Source organism: Peromyscus maniculatus, chromosome 21, assembly GCF_049852395.1.
Source record: "Peromyscus maniculatus bairdii isolate BWxNUB_F1_BW_parent chromosome 21, HU_Pman_BW_mat_3.1, whole genome shotgun sequence".
Taxonomy (NCBI): Eukaryota; Metazoa; Chordata; class Mammalia; order Rodentia; family Cricetidae; genus Peromyscus; species Peromyscus maniculatus.
Window position 1 is genome coordinate 18759786 of NC_134872.1, and position 17945 is coordinate 18777730.

Genomic DNA, 17945 nt, shown 5'->3' on the forward strand with positions numbered 1-17945 from the left:
ATATTTATGGGCTACTACATGCGTATCAGTAAATATATAACTATGTAATAAATAATAATAATAATAAAACTACATTTTGCCACAGATTGCTCTTTAAAAAGGAGCTGAAATAACAATAAAATGATGTAGATGAATGTTTGAAAACAGGTAACTTCTCAGTGAATTGTTTGAAAAAAAAGAGAAAAAAAAGAAAGCATTAAGTTAGGAAAAGGTAGAAGGTAGGGGGTAGATCTAGGAAGATTTTGAGGGAGGAGCTATATGAAATTCTCGAAGAACTAATTAAAATATTATATTAAAAAGAAAAAGAAAATCAGATAGTGAAGACCCAGCTGCGGGGGCAGGGGTGGGTGGGGTGGGGTTGGGGGTGAGGAAGGCTACGAGTGTGAATAAAACAAACTCTTGATGCTTGGCTTCAACTTGGGCCACAACCACTGGCCCAGGTAGCTTCTCTCAACGCTTTTGACTCTGAAGTTGGTGTGCACTAAGAGTTAGGTTGTCTTTTCCCAAAAGATGAATTAACCGTGAAATCACGTTAAAACAAGCATTGTTTGGCACTGACGGGCTGGCATATTGTAGTTGCTTAACCAAGAATTCAATCAGCAATGAGTGAAGTGTGAACGATTTCTGCTATGGAGAACCGGCAAGCCTTTAGATCACACTTTGATAATATAGGTAGCAGGAAGTTGCTGTTGTGTGCTCTTTTTTAAAAATAATTTTTATAAAGAGTTCCATGTGAGGGCCAGTGAAATAGCTTATTAGTGAATACCAGTGATTGCTGTACAAATCCGATGACCCAAGTTAGGTCCATGGAACCCACTCCTGAAAGTTGTCCTCTGGTCTCTACAGACATGCCCACAGTCACGCAAAAATTAAAAAAGCCTTTTAAAACATTTCTATATGAAAAAGTGGTTTTAGTCTTCCTGGTTCTTAAATCCCCAGTGAGGTCTGTTCCTGCCATGTGTTTTAAATTCAAGTTACTGTTTAGGGGATGGTCTAAGGGAATTAAAAACTCATGAGAATATACAACCCCTCTCAACGTTTTGTATTGCAGAATATAAAAAATCCATTAGATGAGTCAGACGGCCAGACAACCAGTAATAAAGCCTGACAAATACTGGTATCTTTTGGGGGAAATGAATTTATATACATTGAGATTTTTAAATGGTCCATTATTTAGAACAGAGAAGTAGGAATATATGACCAAGAATTTTTGCTTAGCTTTCCTTCCTGGCACAGAGAAAATGCCCAGAAGGTAATCCATACCATAAATGTGGTGCCTGCATGGAGTCCCTAGTACAGTGGTTCTCAACCTTCCTTATGTTGGGACTCTTTAATACAATTCCTCAGGTTGTAGTGACTCCCAACCACAGAATGGTTTCATTGCTACTTCGTAATTGTAATTGTGCTACTGTTATGGATTGGTGTTGCTTGTTAACAGTATAGACCCCCAGTTCCACACTGGGTACTTCAATCTGACTGTCCCAGATTGCTTCTCCCACAATTAGCTCAGAAGACCTTAGACTTGCCATGTCTTAGTGCACTCATCCTGTCTATAGCTGGCCTTCCAAATGGAGAACTCAGGAGCTGGAGAGATGGCTCAGGAGTTAAGAGCACTTCCTGCTCTTCCAGAGGACCTGTGTTCAGTTCCCAGCAACCATGTTCATCTAATGCCTTTGTTCTCAAAGGCTGTTTATGACCTGGTTGGTATGAGTGTGACCAGGTCGGTGTGAATGTGAAGTCTAAGGAAAGAAATACAGATGCCTCAACATTCCACAAATGACAGTTTCTGTGCTAGGGTTTAATTTCTGCTCAATTACATGCTCTGCTCAGCCTGCTTACCCATTGTGCAGATAGAAACACTGTTTTCGGGGGAAATGATCCCATCATGCCTCTCTTCAAACCTTTACACCACTACCACTACATTTGAGGAGAAAAACAATCAATACAATCCTGTCTCGAAACCAGATCATGGAAAATGCCTTGAAGTTAAATACCATCCACCAGGTGCCCATCATATGCACCACATCCAGGAGTTACAGCATAGACCTGCTATGCTGGGCACACTGGCCTCTGAAGGCATGCCACACTGAAGGTGGCTAATGCTGATGCCCAGCTTGGGCTAATGTGCTGTGTCTGACCCACGGAGCAACATATCTGAGGTCCTTACTCTGACCCACTGATGGTCATAACATCTACTTGCTGGCAAATCCATATACACAGAACATATGAAAGTAGGAATGATTGGGCTGGAGAGGTGGCTCAGAGGTTAAGAGCACTGGCTGCTTTTCTCAGAGGACCTGGGTTCAATTCTCAGCAACCACATGGTGGTTCACAACCATTTATAATGAGATCTGGTGCCCTCTTCTGGCCTGCAGGCAGAACACTGTATACATGAGAGAGAGAGAGATAGAGAGAGAGAGAGAGAGAGAGAGAGAGAGAGAGAGAGAGAGAGAAAGAGAGACAGAGAGAGACAGAGACAGAGACAGAGAGAGACAGAGACAGAGAGAGACAGGAAGGAAGGGAGGAAGGAAAGAAGGAAGGAATTTGCTTTGGCTCAATTTTCGTTTTCAAAGTCTCTGGTTTCAGAGACTATTTTGAAGCATTTTTCCTTTAGACATGCAGCAGTCTTCCTTCAGCTGGTTTAAAATACCAGTTTATGGGAACAGATTGAAAATACGTAAACATTTTGTTGTTATTTGTTTTGGGATTTTGAAGCAAACTGTTATTTATTTATTGGGCGCTTCAAATGCCATCTTGAGTTAGGAAGCTGGAAAGTTGGAAAATTTTTCAAAATGGTCACTACCAGATGATTCCAGCAGGTGGTGCTGATGTACCATGTACATAATGTAAAGCGCCATATTTTGTCCCTGCTTATCAATGACGTGGCACCTTTAAAATTACTATTTGTCTCAAGCTTGATGATGTTAAAATATCTTGAACCGAAGCGCCAATTTTGAACCTAGAAATTTACTTCTAATATACCATTGACACAAATACAGTTAGAAGTGGGTGTATTCTCTCGAGCATGGGTTACATTTGCACCACACTCTTTTTTATCAGGCACTTGCATCCACTGGCTACTGCAGTGATAAACCCACAGCCCTCTGAGTTGATTTGTACGTCAGGGACCACTGAGGAGGCAGGGGCCTTTTAGCGCAGGCTCCCAGGTTTGACAGAACTACAAACAGCCCTTAGGACTTTGGAGGCTCTGCGTTTAATTAAGGTTTTCGTTAAACTGACAGCGTGGATTCAGTTTGGTGCACTGCTTGGTGACAGCGTGCGTGCCTGTGAATTTTGTTAACTCATCTGCAGCATGTTTCCTTCTGCAAGGACATAGATAAAAATCTCTGTCTGCTGCCAGAGATAAAAACTGCCTTTGTCACCTCAAACCTGAGTTGGTAAGGGCAGGTTCTTCACACCCAGACAAACACTGTGTTATCCCAGAAGTATACCTCGACTCAGCTTGGCTAACATGCTTGCCTAACTGACCTCACCACTGATGCTGTGGCTTGTTTAACAATAACAGGAGTGGGAGCCGGGGAAGGCAGCTTGGTGCAAACAGGACCACCTGAACTGGGATCCCCGATACCCACTTACAAAGCCTGGCATGGCCAGGCTTGCCTGTGTAATCCCAGTACTGGAGTCAGGAGGTGGGATGGGGTGGGGGTGGAGACAGGAGAGGAGTTGGGGCTTGCTGGTCACTTAGCCAAGGGGAAAAAAGCGAGAGAGACCCTGTCTCAAGGCAATAAGGTGTAGAGTAATAGAGCTGTACAATCAAAGGCCTTGTCTGGGATGAACACACACACACACACACACACACACACACACACACACACACACACACACACACGGGTTTATTTTGGTTTACAGTTTCAGGGTAGAGGTTATCATAAGGGTAGAGTAAATTCATAGTAACAGGAGCTTAAGGCAGCCTTATCCACCCAGGAAGCTGGAATGGTGAATATTTATGCTCAGCTAGCTTCCTCCCTTGTTACAATCCAAGACCCCAATCCAGGGAACGCTGCCACTCACTTGGAGGGCACCTCAGTTAACCTCAGGGGGTGGGGGTTGGTTCCCTCACAGGCAAGCCCGAAGCCTAAAAATAATACCTCCCAGGTGTGCCTGAGTGCTCATCTCCTTGGGTGAGTCCCAGTCCTCTCAGGACAAGAATTCATAGCGGCCATCACAAGGAGCATGCTTCATTTGAGACTATACAGAGGCGAATGTGTGCAATACAGAAGGCAACCGGTGTTTGGAAATCCACATCTGTTTACCACTTCTTGACTGGGTAGTGGTGTGTGCTTGACCTTGTCTGCGTATCTGGAACTGGGGCTCACTTGGAAGATAGATAGAAAGAACTCCCACAGGCAGATAGCGCGACCTGCAAATGGTAGCGCCGAGCAAACGGGGGAAAATGCCCCTTTGTCCTTAGGCCAGTGCCAGACTGCAGTTAGTTGTCTATATATAGCTTGTGCGGTGGCTGTGACTCTGTGACTCTGAGTGAGTGGTTCTGTGCAGCAGGCATTTCTGTAGGAACTCAACATGTACCAGCTCACCCATTGCCCGGGAGCTACCCGCAAGGTATCCTCGCAAGGTGCACTCAGATGAATGTTCAAGAGATCGGCTCCAGCCACATAACAGCGAGTGTGAGGCCCGGATGGGAATTCTGGCCTCGATGACTTCCACAGACCATGATGCCAATGTCAGTATCACACTGGGAAAATTGTCCCCTTACTTGGACCTGTGGCTCCTTGAAGTTGTTCTAGCAATTAACTTTTGTATGCATGGAAAAACTCTGCATATGTTAAAACAATAAAGCCTATCTGGTCTTTACAACTCTTTTATTTTTCTTTTGTGTATGTGTTTCCCACATGTTTGTGCATGTGGAGGCCTGAAGTTGAGGCCAGGTACCTTTCTTGAAGGAAGGGTTTCTTGAAGGAGGGCGTCTTGCTAAATCTGGAGCTAGCCAATTCTGGCTAGTCAAGCTAGCCAGTTTGCCCCTGGGACTCCCTCTCTTTGCCTCTTGAGTGCTGGGATTGCGGGCAGCTTTTAGGGAGCTCTAGGGATCCCAAGACTGGCCCTTATGTTTACATGGCAAGCGCTTTATCCACTGAGCATCCCCTCAGCCCCAACAACTGCCTTGCTTAGTAAAAACTGGAGACCGGAATATTATTGACTAAGATGGTATTAAACATGTGGGTATTAATAGTTTTAGACAATTGCATGGAGGAAGACTGATTATTGAAATATAGACTAAAATACTACATGAAATGCACTTATGGAGAAGGGATTAAAAGGAGACATTTAAAGTAAGCATGTGTTAGGGGGTAGCGGATGTCACTTGCCATAGACAATGTATGACACCTAATTGTTATGATGAGAGAAACTCTCAGGTTGAGTACAGTAACAGTAGACTGATTTAGTTCTTGAAGGAAATCTTGCGTGATTGGTCTATTTCATGGGTTGCTTTTTTAGCTATCCAACAAGAATTGGGAGGAACACAGGGTGAAGCCCTGCTTTTGACTCTTGAGTGTGGGGCCCCGAGGATATTTCTCGCTCACCAGGGGAATCACCTGGCTCATGCCAGGTACCCAGTATCTAACAATGCAGCATTGCTTCCTCAGGAGGGTGTGGATGAGGTTTTTTCTGGACATGGACCTCCTGCTATGGCCTGGCTCTCCTTCCTGGGAGAACTTAGTCTACAGTTGAATATTCAAGGAAAAGAACTTGTGGCTTTTAAAAAAACAAAAACAAAAAACCAGAATGATTTCCACTTTTAAGTAGCTTTGGTATAGGGATGTTCTAGAGATAACAAAGTATCTTTGGGGATCAGGACAGTGGTGGGAAGTGGGACTTGAGGTTGGTATGAAATCAGATTAACTGATAACTGAGCCTCCATTATAAATATGTTGTGCTCCCTTCATTCTTTGTTTTTTGGTTTTTCGAGAAAGGGTTTCTGTGTGTAGCTTTGCGCCTTTCCTGGAACTCACTCTGTAGCCCAGGCTGGCTTCGAACTCACAGAGATCCACCTGCCTCTGCCTCCCGAATGCTGGGATTAAAGGCATGTGCCACCACCGCCCGGCTCACTCCCTTCATTCTTATTAACTGTTATATTTAATGTGTGACCAAAACATCTTGCTCTAATGGGCTCTAGTACTGGACTCATTAAACGTGGAAGTATCTACACTTCCTTTTCATTGTGTAAAATGGAACCAAAGTTTTACCTGGTCTTTAAAAACATAGTTAAGAAATTATTTTCCCAGCAGCATTTGCACACACCTTGGATAATCTACACTCACTGAATGTATCACTTACAAGGACTATTTTGGACTTAATCTTGAACAAATCTCATCCGGACCAAATCTAGAGGTTTCTAGAATTTTCCACCTGTTTTCTTTCTCATAGGACATGCATTTTGAAAACAAGTGGGATATAGCTGTAACTCTTTGAAAACAGGCACAATTAGATTGCAGCCCTATCCCTTCCGCTTCACAAGGCAAGCTGCGTAAGTCACTTGGGTTCAATGAAATGTCTGCTTTGTGGTCTGTTAAGTAAGAATAAGATTTGGCTGGAGAGTTGGCTCAGTAGTTAAGGGCACTTGTTGCCATTGTGAAAGACCCGGGTTCGATTCCCAGCACCCACTGAAGGCTTACCAACTCCTCAGGCACCAAGCACACATGTGACGCACAGACACATATTCAGGCAAGATACTCATACACATAAAATGATAATAATAATAAAGAATAAGATTTTTGAGCTTATGAACTATGCTTTCTTTTCGAATTTCCACATGAAAAGGAATTTTTTTTTTCCAGTGCAGATGAGACAGTTTCTTTCTGCCTTAGTGTATAGACATCTTGAAATTGCATGATTGATGGTGACTCCAGCCTATATCAAATTTTTGGTATGGCACTTTTTTTTCCTATAGATGAAAACAATTGTGACAATAACTGGTATTCAACTAAAAGCTTAAGGAGTCTATTTCCTAAGGGCTTCACATAATTACTTATTCATCTTAATGGTAACCCTGTACAAATAAAGAGAACAATTTCTATTTCTAGGCTCACAGGGGTTCAGGGACTTGCTCATTCATTCTTTAAACATCCCAAATCTGTCTACCTCCATGGTCCACAGTCTGAACCCACAAGAGGTACTGAGGCCCCAGTAGATGAATTCCAAACACAGTGAATAAAACGATAAAAGAACCGATTTTATGGAACAGATCGCCACTGTGACATAAAACAGCTGTGGAGTCTACACCAGTTAGGAGGGAGAGTTGCCGTCACAGTCAGCTGGGATTCCTTTCCACAGCACCATTTCACGAGCTAGTTCTCTAACTTGCCTTGTGTTGCATCTCAAGGAAGATGGCATTACATGTGTACTCTTCAAGCCGGTTGGTACCCACCATTTACTAAGAAAAACTGATACAGTTCTAAGCATCACAAAACCACGAGGAGTGTGAAACGGGCACGGGCAGCACACAACTGTAATCTTAGCTCTGAGACATCAAAGGCAGGAGGATCACGTGTTCAAGGTCATCCGCTACTACCTGGGCTACGTGAAATCCTATCTTAACACCTCCAGACACCCACGCCCCCCCCAAAAGGAATGTATGTGAAAGAGACCTGTAGTCACACACTAGCTTCACTAGCTCAAAGAATAAGACATCAAAACACACAGACTCCAATAAGTTTTGACAGTTATTTTTTTAAAAAAAAAAATTGTGGCTCAAGAGACAGTAAAAAATCATGAAAGATGTTGAAATAAGTTAAGAGAAAATGGAACGAAAATTCCAAAAACATATTGTAAATGCTCATGCTGTAGGTAAATACTATATACTCCCATTGGATCCCCCACCTGCACCCCCTCGTGTTACTCTTTTAACTAAATAAAAGCCTTCTCGGGTCTTGGAAAGACTGATGAATTTGATCAAAAAAAACCCGACAGAACAATGAGGGTGTTTGTCCATCTGAACCGCGCTGGTGCTGGGAGCGTAGGCATGGAAAACAGCAGTACATGTGCGAGGCCCTGGACTCTGCATCAGGGAATGTTCGAGCAGCACGTCACTCACTCTGCACAGCCCCCTGCATTCTGCCTGTCCGCACCCACAGACGCGAGGGGCATCATTACCTTCATCCATGCCGTTCAGGAGCTCGGTGAGGTCTTCGTTTTTGTTGTCAAACTGATGCTCCTTCCAGGTCTCACCATTTTCACTGCGGAGAACAATAAGTTCCCTCTCCTTCCCTCTCATGGACCCGAAATGAGGGATCTCCACGATGACAGGGCTAGAAAACAAAAAGCCACATGATTTTTGGACCAAATTAAATGTATCGATGGTAGAATTTAAAAAAAAAAAAGTCTCATTAACAGTACTGAGTTGGAAATCAGAGGTGCCATTTGGGTTGGGTCTCAAAGCTGCAGAATCATTGCTAAGTAAATAATACTTCAAGCCCAATAACATGCCATCATTCATTCACAAATAGTTCTTGAAGGCCTACTGTGTGTTAGGCATCAAACTGAATGGGAGGGGAATTAAACACATATAAATAGGCAATCTCAGTGAAGGAATTAAGCATGACTAAAATAGGCCCTAAAGAAAGAAAGCTGGTCCATTTTTTAAAAAATAAAAAACATAATAGGTACATTATATATACAAGATGCTAATGAGTTAAAAGGACACAGTCATCTCTTTAACAAAGAAATTTACTCCAATTATGAAGAACATTTCTCTATTTTTTTCCTCTCAGGAATAAAGCAGATGCTGTCATAATCTAGTCCCTTCAACAGTTTGCATGATTTTGCAGTTAAACCGGTTTCTCTGATTGTTCCATTTGTGAATAGGTGATGGGTAGCTTCTCTGCCTGACCTGACCACCACCTATCCGGGGATACTGGAACGTTCTGGAAGAGCACACGTCAGCTTGAAATTGTCACAGGAAGACGTTAACTTTTGACAGTGTCCTTTCACAAATGAATGAAGGAGAATGGCTGCGTATTGAAGATCGCCAATCCAATCATGGGAAATTGTTTTGTTAAGTTTTACAGAATTATGGATAAAAAGATGGATGGAAGTAAGCAGACCACAATCACACACAGTTTATGTAGTTGGATTGTGCAGCTTTATCAGGTGATGCTTAATAGACAGTATCATTGTTCTCTAGAGAGGTTGTATGTAACCTGTCTTAACCTAGCTGTTTCTATACACATGGTAGCAACAAATATAGGCTTTAGTAGGCAGAGCATAAAGAGAGATTGTTGTAAAGATCAAAACCACAAATAACATGAGTATCCGACTACTTATAAAAGCATTCATTTTGAAACGAGACTGATTAAATATCATGATTTTACTTTTGGCCAAAATCATTATAAATTTTTATAATGCCTTTATTCTTTAACAAGCAAAAATAAGAGCAATTATTCCTATCAGTGTTATTAAGAAATTTCCCATAATTTTAAACCATACTTCAGACATTAGGCATCATTTTATTTTTTGAGAACAAGATACGATCTTTGCAGGTCAATGTGTCCAATACTGTCTCTGTGGCTTTGTGTAGTACACTCGACAATGCTGGAGAGAAGGTATGAGCAGGGTCTTTGACCAAGGGGACAGCCAAGCAGGACAATTCATAACAGGCTTTTCATGCAAACTGCCAAGGCAGACACAGTCAGACAAGCAAACGAGGACACATTTCAGCTTAAACAGGATGAAAGACTTCGGACAACTCAACAGAACATCTCGGCTGCCCCCAGTCCCATTTCTTTAGACATCTTGTGTTCTTGACATATTCAAAGTTATCTTACTCATTGGTTGATTTCTTTTGCTTCCCAAAGCTCATAAAGATTACACCATGCCATAAGTGCTTTCTAAGTCTAATCATACACACAGACACACACGCACGCACACACACACACATACACAGCATTTGTGGCAAACATTGATCCAAAGCCTGCAAATACCTTCTCTTACACTGGTTAAAATGAGACGATCAGTCTAGCTTTAATAAGTACACAGAGAAGAAACATTTCAAATTAAAGGTGGGTCGACAGATGCACAACGTCAGCGGAATGCTTGCAGTGAGTCCCACATGCTTCGAAAGCACAAGGTAGCGGGTGATGCCACACTAAGTCAAGCCACTATGGGTGTGTTCTTTCAGCGACACACATCGACTGAAAGCGTGTAAAAAAGAAAACCAGTAAAAGAAGAACAAACTGAAGACAAGAAGACGATCATGGGTGTGACAGAAAAAAAAAATTGAAAATGGAAAGGAAAAAAAAAATTGTAGACATTCTGATCTTGTCTATGAAGATCCTACCCAATAAATTTTGTTCCTTGAGGCCCAAGCTGCAGGATTCGGCTAACCAAGCTCTCGCCCTCATTTACAGGGGGAGGATGGGTAGGAAGGTGCAGTTTACTGAGTAACATCCATGCAGCAGGAAGAAAAACAAGAAGGGGAGATGGTGAACACACTGTCCATCACGACAGAGCCTGCCTGCCTTGCCAAGTGCCACCTCAGACAACGAAGCAAAATTCAGTTTTCCTTCTTGTAAAATACCCTACACCCCAGTGGGCTATGTCTCTCAGAGTTATTTTGAAAGAGACGTGCCCGCAAGGTAGCCATTTATGCAGTGAGGTGCTATCATCCCACCTGTAATATTTTCTAAGGATGGTGCCTTGACTTCCGTGGGTGGCCGCAGGGATCCAACGCACCCGTGGTGGGGGGATGGGGGTGGGGCAGAAAGCATGCTTCTTGGTTAGTAAGTGCCTTGGCCAGTAACTGAGTTAAGAACCCACGGCCTATTATTATGCAGCTCGGTGACCTGTGACACCACACCCAAGTCCCCAGTGAGGTTCATGAAGCCGTTTTCAGAGGTAATGTCTTGAGTGAGCAAGGAAGGACTAAAGGAAAAAAAAAATCAAAGACGCGGTGAGAGGGCCAAAGTAAAAACTGGAGAAACTTACCCTAAAAATTGTGCCCCCGCGGGACCCATTTCTACCAGCCTACTGGCTAATCCCTCTCCTTCCACCATGGGGGGTGGGTTGGCCAGTTTATGTCTCTTTACCAGGCGGCAGGTGATGCGGGTGGGGGCCGTACACTTGCGTGGAGGGATGATGATGCGCATCCCGTGGTGGCGGCTGCCTCGCATGGAGCCCCCTCTCGCGTCCACCATAAAGCTAACCAGAAACCTGCAGGAGGAAAATCAGATGCCGTCAAGGTCAGAAGTAAACCCGGCACGGGGTTCGAAACGCAAACGTAAAATGTACAGTGGGAGAAGGCAGCTGCCGTGCCTTCTTGAAAACAACGGTTGGAAGTCACTACTGTGGAGTCACATCAGACATGCACGGGACTCAGACTCAGGGCAAAGATGGAAAGACGACTGGGTTTCGGTGGGAGGAAGCGCCCTCCCAGGAGGCAAGCAAGTCACCACAGGCACAAAGAAGGAACAGTGATATTCTTCCATTGGAATTAAAATTATCTATGAAAGGGATGCAGATTAAAAAAAAAAAAGATCCCCACCATTTTCTGTAGCCTTTGAGGATGGCTTAGGGGACAGTCAAGGGTCATTTTCATTCTCTCTAGTTTCTCCCCTAACCTGTCTATGGGACCTCACTCCAGTACACATAAGATGAGACTCCACAGCCTAGTATAAAACACACAACTTGTGACACAAAGGGACAAGTCACTCATACCCACACTCAATTTTTACTAAGATGAAATAGAAAAATAAAAGCAGGTGACTAGATTTGCTAAGATTTTGATGGAAAGGGATTAAATCTTGCAATAACCATTTAAACAATAGAGGCTAAAAAGCTATTAAAATCCTCTATATTTGAATATGCCCTGCGATAGGTAATGGAAGTAGAAACGAAACATTATTTCTGAGAGTGTCCGTTTGTCATCAGGCTTTTTGTTTGTTTGTTTGTTTGTTTGTTTTGATTTTTCGAGACAGGGTTTCTCTGTGTAGCTTTGCGCCTTTCCTGGGACTCACTTGGTAGCCCAGGCTGGCCTCGAACTCACAGAGATCCGCCTGCCTCTGCCTCCCGAGTGCTGGGATTAAAGGCGTGCGCCACCACCGCCCGGCTGTCATCAGGCTTTATGTCAAAGCTAATAAGGAAAATGGTTTTCCTGTATGTAGCTAGATCGGTGGAAAGCCTTCTCCGTCAGCGATGGGCGCTTCGGTAAACGCAAAACCAATAGACAGATGGCAACACAAACATATCCTTACATGATAATTTTTAGAGCTGAAATAGACACATGACTCAAGTAGCACCAGAGAGTGATCCTCTGCAAATGCTATGGCTCCCTATAGTATTAAGAAAATAATCCTATCCATCAAAATTCCTTTCTATGTAATTATCTAAGCATGGCGCTAACATCCTGCCGACAGGTCTGAAGCCCCTATGTAGCAGTGGGTTTCCTGGCAGGGAAGACTTCCTCAGCAAACTGGCCTGCCATCTCCCACAGAGCGCCCCAGCGGGGTGGAGAGAGCCCTTCAGCTGAGCGTGTTTCCATTATCAACTGCTCACCAGTGAAGGGGACTCACCTTTTGCTTAGGGTTTGGATTTAACTAGTTTTCTCTCTCTGTTGCTTCGTATGCTTGCTAGGATGCTATCTTGAGAGACTTTTGCCTCTAGAATATGCAAGTCAGGAGAGGGAAAGGCTGTCTTGAAAATAAGGAGACAATAAAAGAAAAGTCTCCCTTCTCCACCAAAGAAAATGGGTATCTGCTTCCATTCACCAACATGAATTGCGTCCAATGCAGAATGGCCTGCAGCTCCTATGAAAGTGTTCTGACGTGCTGAGTTTTCTTAGATACACATGTATTATATAGTGTGTGCATGCACACATGAGCATCATTGGCTGATGCCGTTCAATAACAAAGGCACTACTATAGCAAGGTAATAGGACAAAAGTCTCAGTTTTCTCTGTAATTAGTGGTGAAGCGCGATTATCACTAGGTGTGCGAAGAAGGACCCAGCACAAACCCTGGGCTTGAAATCGTGGTTGTGCTAGTGCAAATGCACACTGGAGTGTGTGCCTGGGCAACAGCTGAGCCTCAACGATACAGGCGGCATTTCAGATTGGGTTGGCATATTCACCACCTGACCCGCACGGCCCAGCAGAGTCCCCATACAGTAAACACGTGGCCAATGTCAGCTGAATCAATCTATGAGCAAAATTTTGCTTCATGAGCTCAGAAATGGCACAGGTGAGATTTGGCTAATAAGCCTAACACGTGGACGGGCAAACAGAGATGTAGGGTGACGTTAGCTGAGTGGTCTGAAGGTAGCATAGGGAGGTTTTGGGGGGGCAATCTAAGACTGTGCCAGCTACAAAGACTATCAGAATTGATGGAGCGAATAAGAGGATGTGAATGACAATCTGGAAGAACCTCCTCCTGGACGCTCTACAGAGTACTTGGCACATGGGCGGTGCTTGCAGCCATTTATCGTTCCAAAATCTTTAATTTCATACAGCTAACAGAGGGAGGAAAGGTATGAGTGGGTTAGGTAGGCCATGGGTGTGAAACACAGTGATTTGTTTTCCAAACTCATTCTGTACAAGACCTGAGCAAAAACCCAAAGGACATGCAACATGGGTTGCAGAAACAACAAGAAACACACAAAGGTGATCCTTCAAAATCTCTATCGTTTTGCTGTTCAGATTGCATCACGAGTGCCACGAACGACCCTATAACTGCTAGGCGGAGGCGTCTCGTTTCGCAAACGGCCGGGTGACGAGTGCGGACATTGTACAGACACTGACACCATCTAACTGAGGGATGTCACATAAATGAAAAAAAAATACACAGAGGACACGGTTATCACCTTGAGTCATACTGAGGCAGCGGAGACGAGTAGCTGCAAAATAATTTAGAAAGCAAATGGGAGAAATTAATGTACGGTCATTAGAAGCAAGCAACAGACAATGTCAATGACAAGCAAAAGGAAAAACTCAGAAAATGAAACCACGGCACTGAGCATTTGTGGGACAGCCTGGAATACACGTTTGCCCTAGCTGCTCTGGAGCACAGTCCTCAGACCTGGTATCAGTGCTTTGAACTCCAAGTGGGACTTCTCTGACTGTCCTGACATCGGCTGTGTTCGAGAGAAATTAAAGAAATATACCCTGATACATTTATTATTTTAGTGTGTGTACATGCTGTGCCTGTGTATAGCATACATGTATGGTTCCTCTGTGTGTGTATGTGCGTGTGCGCCTGTGCCACAGTGCACATGTAGAAGTCAGTGGACAGTCTTAGCTGCTGGTCCTCAGTTTCTACCTGGTTGAAGTCTGTTGTTACTGCTGCAAACAGGAGGCAAGCTGGCCAGCTGGCTTCCAGGGATTCCAGCTCTGCCCCATCTCTCTTTAGGAATGCTGGGAATATAGTTGCTGCTGCGGCATCCGGCTTTAGGATCGGGGTGGATATTTGCCCAAGTGCTTTATCCACTCACTGGCCTAGTATTTATTATCTTAGCAAACATTTTCCCTCCCATTTATATGACGATCAGGGATCTCATCAGTGAATTACCTACTAAAGGATCCAGCATCTGAAAGCACACTGGTGACCATTTCAATGACTGCAGTGGGTCACTGTTCAGTTTTCTGCCATGAGACAGGGACGAGGAACCCTTTAATGTGGTTCTTATCAGCACTTCGGGGGTACATGCATTGGTATTGTGTCATTTTAAAAGGAGATTTCTTTATTTTCTTTCAAGATTCATTTATTTTTTTTTCCTAATTATAACTTCATTGACAATTTTATTTCAGGAATGTAGAAGGTGCCAAAGTCAATTGGAAGTGTTCAAGTTTACAGCTTCTTTTGGAAAACGGCAACTGCACAAAACAAATCATCAATTAAAATGACCTGATATCAAATGAGGGAACTGAAGACAGAGTGCGCTGCTTACAGGGACACTGGCTCAGTGAGTGAGGCGAATCAATAATACATTTGATGTTTGTGTGCACATATGTGCACATTTGTGTGTGTGTAGACGAATGTGGTCACAGGTGGCTGGGCATGCTCCTCTGTATATGTACATGTGGCTGGGCATGCTCCTGTGTGTACGTACATGTGGTTAGGGGTGCTCCTGTGTGTATGTACATGTGGTTAGGGGTGCTCCTGTGTACATGTGCATGTGGTTAGGGGTGCTCCTGTGTACATGTGCATGTGGTTAGGGGTGCTCCTGTGTGTATGTACATGTGGTTAGGGGTGCTCCTGTGTACATGTGCATGTGGTTAGGGTTGCTCCTGTGTACATGTGCATGTGGTTAGGGGTATTCCTGTGTACATGTGCATGTGGTTAGGGGTGCTCCTATGTGTATATACATGTGGTTAGGGGTGCTCCTGTGTGTATGTACATGTGGTTAGAGGTGCTCCTGTGTGTATGTACATGTGGTTAGGGGTGCTCCTATGTGTATGTACATGTGGTTAGGGGTGCTCCTGTGTGTACGTACATGTGGTTAGGGGTGCTCCTGTGTATATGTACATGTGGTTAGGGGTGCTCCTGTGTGTACGTACATGTGGTTAGGGGTGCTCCTGTGTACATGTGCATGTGGTTAGGGGTGCTCCTGTGTACATGTGCATGCGGAAACTAGAGGTCAACTTGGGGTGCTGTTCCTCAGGCCATGTTTACCTTGCTTTTTGAGACAGCGTCTCTCATTGACTCGGAACTCAGCCATCAGGCGAGGGCAGTGGGGCCTGCAGATCCCAGTGGTCTGCCTGTCTGCAGTGTCTCTCCCTCCCTGGGAGGACAGATGGGAGCCACCATGCCCAACTTTCTTATGGGGGTTCTGGGGAATCAAAGCCAGGGCCTCATACTCGTGTGGCAGGCCCTTTGTCAACTGAACTGTCGCCCAGCTCTAGACTTCATATTTTTATAGGGAAGAATGATCATATATATATATATATATATATATATATATATATATATATATATTTTTTTTTTTTTTTAAAAAAGCTTCATTTTAGAAAAAAATTTAAGAAAAATAACTTGGTTTTAAATCTTTTTCATTGAAAAGGAATTTTAAAGATTTCTAGAAGACCATAATGGTCAGGAAACTTTGCTCTATCAATAATCGATTTTTTTTTTGATACTCTGCTTTTAGGAATAAACACAGACTTGTCCCCCAAAGTACTTATTAAATGATTTACAAATGCAAACCACACACTCTCACGAATGAGCATGTATTTCATAGGTGAATATATCCACAGATATGGAGGTTTTCAATATGCATGGGTAACGCTAAATAATAAATGCAATGTGAGTGTAATGGAATAAGGAGAGATGACATGCGGGCACTTACCCAGAATGCACGGGGCTTGAGACCAGGTTCACATTGTCTAAGGTGTCTGCTGCCCAGCTATAGTGTCTGAGAGAATCTGAATCAAACTCCCTTGTGAATGTCAGGTGCTGAAAAATAAAACAGAGAGCGCCATCAACCACCCACATGAGACACCAGCTTTCTCTATACATACAAAATATATCTATATTTCTTTAGAAGCCTAGAGAAGCTAACATTCAATATAAAGAATTTGCAAATCCTGTTCATAGGATCTACATTAGGGTCTGTATAGAAGAACATTTAAAAAATAAATAAAGTGTTATGACAAAATATATTTCATGTGGAAATCCTAAGAAAGCACCCTGGCATTATCTGTATGGTAACTGAGAAATTAATTTGCATGCTTTTCAGCAGTTCACATCTGGTCCAAATGAATCCTACAACTTTAAAAAAAAATCTCTCCCCATTGTCAAAATACAGATTCAATCCTGATGACTCTAATACCCGTGGGTCAATGTGGCCGACAACAGTCTTGTCTCCCACCAAGAAAGCCTGATGAAAATATAGGAATTCGGAAGTAGCAGAGGGCAAGTTGAAATGCCTGAGAGTGGAACATCTGGAAGCCAGGGGTTCACTTTCTGTCATTTCTAAATTGGGAACGTTTGTCCATGGTCAACATAGATAGAATAGGTGTTTGTGTCTACAAAGATGGCTGCTGAAGAAGAAGAAGCCCAAGAAGGTTCTGACGGAGAGCTGGCTAGCTTCAAGCATGCTATAGTCTTGTCAGGACATGAGCTAAACAGTGGGGCTATGAAAACATACCAAGAAAAATCCCACCAAGCATGTGAGCGTTCGTCAGCAGTTTCATGAGGAAGTGGATGGAGACGTAGAACTTATAAAGGAAATGGACCCAAAGATCACGTCAGGGCTGCAAAACTAAGGATTCATGAGGCTCCAAAGTACTTGCCTCATTGTAACGAAGACTTGATTGAATTAAAGTGGCCACCCAGGGCAGAAGGGATAACTTAGCAGGAAAAGTACTTCTATGAAAACCTGCTGAGCTGGGTCCAACCTCTGGAAGCCACATTAAAAGCCAGATGTAGTACAAGTATCTGCAATGCCAGCACTCCCACAGAGATGGGAAGCGGAGACAGGAGACTTGAGCACACACACACATATATTCTCTCTCTCTCTCTCTCTCTCTCTCTCTCTCTCTCTCTCTCTCTCTCTCTCAGTATTAAATTAAAAGGGGGAGAAAATGTAAGAAATCAAAGAACACCACAAGAGGTTCAAATCCTCCTCCACAAATGGGTCAGCAGACTGTTCTGGAAGCAGAAAGAGTGAAAGAGCAGATAACGTGGGAACTCCAGGCTCTTCCCCGATCTGAAGCCTGTGTTCTCAGAGGATCCACTGTGTGCCAGTGGGAGTGTGGGAGAGGGAAGACACCACTGTGCCCACTTGGGTGCATCAGCATGAAATTTCAGAACCCAGAGCCAGAGATGACCAAAGACTTCAAACCTCCACCCTGCTGCAAACAGCAAAAACATGGCCAAGATGACGGAGCCATCCCTCAAGTGTTCTAAGAGGAAATGAGTTTTCAGCTCCCAGCTCCCTGACTAGGCAAACCAAGTTCATAAACAGGTATGTCCGGATACTTAAAA

At 43.6% G+C, this 17945-nt stretch overlaps 1 protein-coding gene across 32 annotated transcripts in view; it reads right to left on the minus strand.

Annotated features, from left to right (window-relative positions):
* Positions 1-17945, minus strand: part of Ank3 (ankyrin 3) — a 612404-nt gene that overhangs the window by 52306 nt on the left and 542153 nt on the right. For 21 of the 32 annotated variants that reach the window (XM_076557037.1, XM_076557040.1, XM_076557023.1 and 18 more), the window contains 3 exons: positions 16306-16412; positions 10960-11184; positions 8131-8285 (listed from right to left, as the gene is read on the minus strand). In XM_076557037.1, coding sequence (XP_076413152.1) covers positions 8131-8285; positions 10960-11184; positions 16306-16412 — 487 coding nt within the window. Of the gene's footprint in view, positions 1-8130; positions 8286-10959; positions 11185-13827; positions 13861-16305; positions 16413-17945 lie in introns of all 32 variants that reach the window. The other 11 variants (XM_076557014.1, XM_076557022.1, XM_076557020.1 and 8 more) reach the window with 1 other exon arrangement.